The sequence below is a fragment of the Alosa alosa genome, chromosome 15 (genome assembly GCF_017589495.1).
Source record: "Alosa alosa isolate M-15738 ecotype Scorff River chromosome 15, AALO_Geno_1.1, whole genome shotgun sequence".
Taxonomy (NCBI): Eukaryota; Metazoa; Chordata; class Actinopteri; order Clupeiformes; family Clupeidae; genus Alosa; species Alosa alosa.
The window spans coordinates 31,113,653-31,122,386 of NC_063203.1; the positions used below are offsets into that span (position 1 = coordinate 31,113,653).

The window sequence follows — 8,734 nt, forward strand, 5'->3', positions numbered from 1 at the left end:
TCATCTTAATCAGAATCAGAAACACATTAATTAGCAATAATAATAATAATAATAATAACAATAGGAGCCAGGGTGTGAAACTGCACCGACGGCAACGCCACACTCCAGGGGGTCGACAGACAGAAGTGGGAATCCAGCCGGATCTCAGCCAGGACGCGGCCAGACATCCGCCGCAACCGCCACCCCGGGAGCAGGAAAGGGGGAGATTCAAGTTAAACGGTTGCCAGGGAGACCAGCGGGTTACAGCAGGGACAGCACATAGGGAGGGAAAGTGATCTCATCGCCCTCTACTGGTTACAGCAGGGACAGCACATAGGGAGGGAAAGTGATCTCATCGCCCTCTACTGGTTACAGCAGGGACAGCACATAGTGATCTCATCGCCCTCTACTGGTTACAGCAGGGACAGCACATAGTGATCTCATCGCTCCTTACTGATTGCATTCCTAGAGCTTAGCGGAGTTGATGGGATTCTACATGGCTAGTTTTTTAGAAAAATTATATCTAGGTCCACATCGGGAAATTAGTTGAATGGCTTCCATATGATGTGCATTGGGGTCACCTCTGTTGCTTCTAGTGGTCATACTGTATTTTTAGGACCAGTATGAATTGTTTTGAGTTTTTTTTGTAACATGGTGATAAACTACAGTTACATTTGATGTCACCGGTTTGGGTGTTTCTCTCTAACTCATCGAAATGGCAATTCGCTTAAAAATTGTTTTGTAATGACGGAGCTCGATGTAAACCGAGTGTTGATTACTTTTCTGTAACTTGTGTTGTGCTCATACTCACATGAAGAGCTGGCAGTATGTGTTAAGTGTCAATGCTAACCATGCTACAGTGAGTAACGTCAAAGTGTAAAGTCAACTGACTTCTAGTTATAGTCCGTTTATGAAATGAAAGGAGCAATTTTTTTTTTTTTAAAAGAAGGAAAAACAGGGTCTGACATTTTCACAGATAGTAGATCATTACCGTATACACACTGAAAAATATTTTTGGTCAATAACTTCGCCGATTTGGCTTCATAATAAATATTTTAAAACTAGGTCTATGGGTCTTAACATTGTAGCTGCTGTTTGATAGGACCACTGGAGGCGCTAGTTTTCACATTGCAGCTGCTGTTTGATAGGACCACTGGAGGCGCTAGTTTTCACATTGCAGCTGCTGTTTGATAGGACCACTGGCCACATTGCAGCTGCTGTTTGATAGGACCACTGGAGGCGCTAGTTTTCACATTGTAGCTGCTGTTTGATAGGACCACTGGAGGCGCTAGTTTTTACTTTCCCTCCTTATTGGAGCCCCAAAGCCAGACCCCAGTGACATCATCATCATGAGACGTGGGGATGGAGGGTGGGGGCAGTGAACTGTGTCCCGGCCCTGTGTGTGTGTGTGTGTGTGTGTGTGTGCGGTGAACCCTTCTGCACGGTTAAAGAACTGTATTTATATGTGTGGCGAGGCGTGTGTGTGTGTGAGAGAGAGCATTAGTGTTGTACTGTCTGGGGTTAGAATTAGGTGTGTGAGGGTGTGTGTGTGGTGATGTCAGAGTTGCCATTATATCTTTAAAGCAGTGTTTCTCAAAGTGTGGTCCGGGGAAAACTGGTGGTCCCCAAGCTATCCCAAGTGGTCCGCGAGCAGACGTTGTAAAAAATAATATAGATGAGTTGTTTGCAATATTGAACCAACTTGTATGTAAATCCAAACAGTTCTGCAACACTTCCTATGTAAGCTATGCCAATTTAAATCATATGAATCCTCTGACACAATAAGCAAAGTGCAAAGACAATAAGCAAGGTGGTTCAGTGAGTAGGCCTATTATGTCTATTAGCTAGGTGGTCCGTGAGGTTTTTCTAATGGTTAAGTGGTCCTTGGTCACTAAAAGTTTGAGAAACACTGCTTTAAAGGAACACGCTGACTTTTTGGGACTTTAGCTTATACATTCCCCAGAGTTAGATAAGTCGATACATACCCTTCTCATCTCTGTGCCTTTAGTTACTCAGTCTGACACACCCACCACCAGCCTAGCTTAGCACCCACCACTAGCCTAGCTCAGCACCCACCACTAGCCTAGCTTAGCACCCACCGCTAGCCTAGGTCTTGGTCTTGGACCGACAGACGCAATATAGACATGATCTGCATGTCCATCAGATGTCTATAGTGGGTTAGCAAAGGTGGCTTGATGTGGCTGGCTCCAATAACCTACACCTCCCAATAGTGACAAAAGAACATTTGATTTACAAGCTGTGATTTGTATAGCTACAACGTATCATTTTGCAAGCGTACACACACTTGGCACTATGTTCACATTCAGGCGAAGCACAGCTACTTGGGCGGAGTGATTTGCAGGCAGCACCTGAGAAGCTCTGGTGTTACTTCTTCAAACCCCAAGTAGCTGTGCTTTGCCTGAATGAAAACAGCCATTTTGTGTCTGTGTCTCATTTGACTTTGTTAGTGTGTGTGTGCGTGTGTGTGTGTGAGGGTAGAGTCTGGCTTTGGGATAAACAGTAGAAAGCACATACCTGACTTTTTGTCAAATCGGAGTAGTGTGTGTGTGTGTGTGACCAAGTGACTACAGGCACGGAGGTGAGAAGGGCCTTCTCCAACTCTGGGGAATAAGTCTGCGTGTTGTGCTAATGTGGCTGCATTTCAAAGGTGGCCATATTGACTGGACTTGCATAACATCACATGACGAGCACCTGACTCCGCAGGGTCCACGCTGAGATCGGGTCTATTAGAAGATCTTTGTAGCAGACTTGACCTTCAACACCTGGACAGGTGACGCACACCTGTAACAGGTCACTACTGTGGATAGTCAAAATGGACGAGTGAGATAAGAGAGTGACAGGAAGTGACCCAACGGAGGGTCTGGGAAGTTATAAAACGTATAAAACTGGGCAGCATGTGAGTGCGATTGTCGGCTTATGGTGGGGTCAGCTAGCTCGTCCGCCCAGGCTATTGGTCCACATGAAACGCATTATGCAACGCAACGTTGATGTCAGGATCAGCAGGACAGATTGTCAGCCAATCACCGATGGAGTCTCAGGTCACATGACAATGTGATGAAGGCAGAGAGCGTCATGCCAGGCTCTGAGAGCTGCAGACCCTGTTGGGTGTGTGTGTGGGTGTGTGTGGGGTGTGTGGGTGTGGTGTGGGTGTGGGTGTGTGTGTGTGTGTGTGTGGGTGTGTGTGTGTGTGTGTGGGTAGCGTCTGGCTTTGGGACAAACAGTAGAATGCACATACCTGACTTTTTGTCAAAACAAAGTAGTGTGTGTGTGTGTGTCTGTGCGTGTGCGCACATTTTCATATTTTGACTGTTCATGATAAATGACTTTATGATGATTAACACTGATGAGTACAGATATTGTGTTTCAACCGAACCGCTAAAACACTCTCAGACCATGGTAAGAACAGACACACACACACACACACACACACACACACACACACACACACACACACACACACACATTTATATATATGCATTTACAATGGCATGTGTTCACCTCAAAATCCAAAGTCTTTCAAAGGCAATGCAGACATGGTAAGGCAAGTCCATCTCATACTGATTTGCACACACATACACACACACACACACACACAAACACATGAAATGGTCTCTCCTTATTCTAGAGTGTGTGTGTGTGGGGGTATAGTTCTCTGTGTAATATTGTGGGTTTGCTTATTCATATACACTGTCATATGTACAATACATTTGTGTGTGTGTGTGTGTGTGTGTGTGTTTGTTGTTTTCATATCATCTGTTACGTGGAACACCACACATACACTCACACACACACACACAGAAGCAACTACAAGCGCTTACTGATTTTGTCCTCTAGAGCTCTGCTTACAGAATGTAAATATACAGAATCAAGTAAACACCAGTGACAAAGCACACACACACACACACACACACACACACACACAAACTCACCAATCACAAAGCACACACACACACACCAATCACAAAGCACACACACACACACACACACAAACTCACCAATCACAAAGCACACACACACACACACACACACACACACACACACACACACACACACAAACTCACCAATCACAAAGCGCACACACACACACACACACACACACACACAAACTCACCAATCACAAAGCACACACATACACACACACACACACACTCTGTCACACCCACTCACCAGCCCCAAAGCACACACACACACACACACACACACACACTAGAAAGCACACACACACACACCAGTCACAAAGCTAAGTTTAGACCAAAAGAACACATGGACACACTCTATCTCTCACACACTTTCTCTCTCTCACACACACACTCTATCTGTCTCACACACTCCATCTCAAGTGTGTGTGTGTGTGTGGTGAGTCATGACATCATCTTTCTCATTGTAAGGGTGACGCCGTTGAGTCTCCTCTGCCCACAGGAAGTGTCTCTATAGCAACGCCCCCAGACATCACCCGGGTTACGCCCCCTGTGACCCCTGAGCACCACCGACATCACCATGATGTCACTTATCATGCCGTGTGGGGTCGTCGTCCAGGCAACCATTGAGAGAGGGGGGGTCATCTCCAAATGCACCCTGGGATTGCATCAGATCATACTCCTCATCGAGGAAGTCCAGCGAGTTGTTGCTAGGCAACCCACGAATGGTGAACTTGTGGGAGACTTTGGTCCACTGCTCCCGATTGGCTGCCACCCGCTCATAAAGCTCCGCCCCTCCAGGAAACAGCTCCTGCAACAGCCTGCCAACACACCAGACAAACAAGTTACACTTTGCTATGTTTTTATAAACAGAAATTACATTTAGGTGAATTAGTGAAACACACTCAGCACACAGTGAACACACAGTGAGGTGAAGCACACACTAATCCCGGCACAGTGAGCTGCCTGCAACCACAGCGGCGCTCGGGGAGCAGTGAGGGGTTAGGTGCCTTGCTCAAGGGCACTTCAGCTGTGGCCTACTGGTCAGGGTTCGAACCGGCAACCCTCCGGCTACAAGTCCAAAACGCTAACCAGTAGGCCACGGCTGCCCTCGAAGCCTTAGTGGATGAACTTGATCATGAGCCAAGGGAGCACCATCAGCTCACCAGTAGGCCACGGCTGCCCCCATGTATGAGTGGATATGGTGCAGTAATGTGTGATATGTGAAGCATCACAGTGTTAACAAAATGAGATGTCGGCCCATCTGACCGGCTCTCCAGCGTGGAGACCATGGCTCTCAAACGGCCATGATCACACACACTGTGTGCTCGAGTGGAGCCAGTGGCTCTCAAACGGCCATGATCACACACACTGTGTGCTCGAGTGGGGGAGGATTAATTATGCTGATTTTGGTTCTGTAAAGGTCTGCCAGGGAAATTCTTGCTTTCATAAATGGCCTGCTTTCTCACAAAAGCTGAATCACTGTGCTCAACTAGCTGGCTTTGATGAAGCATTCTCCTCCACCAAGCTATGAGCCTAGCCAGTCACGTCACGTCCTCTGCTCCTCAGTCACGTCACGTCAGTCACGTCATCTGCTCCTCAGTCACATCATCTGCTCCTCAGTCACATCATCTGCTCCTCAGTCACGTCACGTCAGTCACGTCAGTCACGTCAGTTGTTTATGCTATACTGCGCGCATAGCCCACCGCTAGCATCATTGGTCAGTAGTTATCCTGCGGGGCGTAGCCGGCCGCTAGCATCATTGGTCAGTAGTTATCTTTCGCGCGAAGCCTGCCACTAGCATCATTGGTCAGTAGTTATAACTGATTTCTCTCTGTTGCTGGCATTTGTTCATCTTTTAGATGACAATGTTGGGGGGGGCAACACTACCGTTTTGAAAATTGAGGGAGACACGTCCCCCCCCTAATAACGCCCCTCAAGGTGTGTGTGCGTGCGTGCGTGCGTGCGTGCGTGTGTGTGTGTAAGCTCACTTGTAGATGGGCATGGCAATGTGTTCCATGAAGCTGATCTGCAGTTCAGGGATGTAGGCCTTCTCCCTGTCCATCATCTCACTGGGCCTGTTCCCCATGGCTTTTTCCTGTACACACACACACACACGCACGGACGCACAGATGCACATACGCACACACACGCACGTACACACACACACACACAGACACACACACACACACGGACACACACACACACACGGACACACACACATGCACGGACGCACAGACACGCACGGACGCACACACGCATGCACGCACACAAGCACACACACATTAGATATCTATGTAAATAAGTTGCAGATAGAAACATCAGAAATATATACACACACATCATTGGCACATATCAGCTACACACACACACACAGTTTAACTGCACGTACCAAATCCCCTTGAGAGAAGAACTCTTTGTAGATAAGCTCCTGCAGAGACAGAAAGGTGTGTAGGAGAGAGAGGGGTAGAGGGAGGAGTAGAGGAGAGAGAAGGAGAGAGAGAGGGAGGGAGAGAGAAGGAGAGAGAGAGGGAGGGGTAGAGGAGAGAGAGGTAGAGAGAGGGATAGTAAAAGATAAATGAGGGAAAGAGAGAGGAGAGGAGGGAAAGAGAGAGGGAGAGAGAGGGATAGAGGAGAGAGGAGAGAGAGAGAGAGAGAGAGGGAGGGAGAGAAGGAGAGAGAGAGGAGGAGGGGGAGGGATACAGAGGGAGAGAGGAGAGAGAGGGAGGAGGGAGGAGAGGATAGAGGAGAGAGAGAGAGAGAGAGGGAGGGAGAGAGAAGGAGAGAGAGAGAGAGGGAGGGAGGGAGAGGGATAGAGGAGAGAGGAGAGGGAGAGAGGGAGGGAGGGAGAGGTGTAGGTGGAGTTGTAAAGAGAGTGATATTTGAATGTCTTTCACAGTTTCATAATGAAGTTATTTGTTCTGAGATACTACTGGGTTCCATTACTGAACTGCCAACACAGTTCCTACAAATATGATAACAGTATACAATATATCTGATAACAGCATCCTATATATCTGATTCAGCTGGTCTCACTATATGATAACAGTATAGGCCTACTATATATCTAATTCAGCTGGTCTCTCTAGTCAAGTCAAGTCAAGTCAAGTTTATTTATATAGCGCATTTCATACACAGAGGTCATTCAATGTGCTTTACATAAACAAAACCAAACAATAATAACAAATAAAAAGCATAGAAGGGCAATATAGTCAAAGAATAGTTCAAAGGTAAAGATCATAATAAAAAGAAAACATAAAACACAAGGTAAAATAATTTAAAAAATAAAGGATAATTAGTAAAAAAAACAAAGGCAAAGTAGTAAAAAAAAAGTAATAAAAGATAAAGTAGAATAATTATCAAAGGCAGATTCAGAATTTGTAACTCGCACAGTTAGCAGAAAGCATCTGAGAACAGTTTGTCTTAAGTCTAGATTTAAAAACTGGCTACAGTTGGGGCCTTTTTAATGTCATCCAAAGTTGATTCCACAGTTGAGGCATAGCAGCTAAAAGCTGCTTCACCATGTTTAGTTCTCTATATGATAACAGTATACAATATATCTGATTCAGCTGGTCTCACTATATGATAACAGCATACAATATATCTGATTCAGCTGGTCTCACTATATGACACCAGTATACAATATATAATATATATATATATAAAAAAAAATCCTGCGGCACACCACCAACCATAAATGTAACAGAATTACACACTGTGGCCTAATATAGTAAAAATAATGACAATTTAGTCTCTCATTTGTTTACAGTTCAGTTCAGAGTCTGCATTTTTTCTTTTTAAGGAGGCCTATTTATTTATGTTTAGCCTATTGATTTGCTGTTTTAGGCCCTACGTCTTTTCACCCATATTAGAAAGCTAGATACCGGACTGTCCGAGTTCTAGCCTATTAAGTGGCCGTCATATTGCTGGAGGCAAGCACCTACACGCTCTGGACAACACTAGCTGACAATCAGAGACACCTGTTTCTCCATTGGCCTCCACTAATTGTTGCCCCCTTGATGGCATCACTATTTACGTATGTTCTGGAGCCCAATGCGTTATCTAGCTTTCCAATATCTATTTTTCACCACCAGTTCTCGTGCGCATCACTTGATTAACAAGGTCATTATTGCACTATTACTGTCACCCACGGACATGAAAGAGTATTTATTTAGCAAGTCACTACATTGCAGGCACAGATGCTCAGCAATGGCATGTCCTAGCCTACTATTTGCAACAACTAAAGTTTTTGGACCAATTAAGTGAAATTGGACAATTTCTCACGGCACACCTGATGATCTCTCACAGCACACCGGTGTGCCACGGCACAGTGGTTGAAAATCACTGCTCTATATGATAACAGAATACGTATCTGTGCTTGGACAGGCTGGTCCTGGCCCACCTCAAGAGCGTCAGAACAGCAGCACAGAGGATGCCATCTCTACGGCACCTCAAGAGCGTCATACGTCATTACCAAACGTTGCTGATTGGTTACGGGAACTCCAATGATTTTAAACCTCAAAATAAGCATCCGCCCATTACGGAGACAAATTCCTATTACATTATGCCAGACCAGGCGGTGGTGGTCAATGATGATATTGTGGTGGGCCTCCACAAATAAGTCAATGTACGGGAAACACTGCTGTTCTCACCCCAACCACAGAATGTTTGTAACATCCATAACGCCAATAAAATGTGATGGTATGTTATGATGTGAATGATTACATTAAATTTGAACATTTTTGGCTGAAGAATGTACATGCACAAAAAATGAATGTTATCATTCACATCATACAGATGCCAAGGCATTCCACTGG

General features: G+C 45.6%; 1 protein-coding gene across 5 annotated transcripts in view; it reads right to left on the reverse strand.

Moving 5' to 3' along the window:
* Window positions 1-4,114: 4,114 nt before the first annotated feature.
* LOC125308598 (cGMP-dependent 3',5'-cyclic phosphodiesterase) overlaps window positions 4,115-8,734 on the reverse strand; it is a 144,785-nt gene continuing 140,165 nt past the window's right edge. For all 5 annotated transcript variants that reach the window (XM_048265159.1, XM_048265158.1, XM_048265162.1 and 2 more), the window contains 3 exons: window positions 6,310-6,348; window positions 5,909-6,015; window positions 4,115-4,738 (listed from right to left, as the gene is read on the reverse strand). In XM_048265159.1, the coding sequence (XP_048121116.1) occupies window positions 4,504-4,738; window positions 5,909-6,015; window positions 6,310-6,348 (381 nt within the window). In that variant the 3' untranslated portion in view covers window positions 4,115-4,503. The remainder of the gene's footprint in view (window positions 4,739-5,908; window positions 6,016-6,309; window positions 6,349-8,734) is intronic.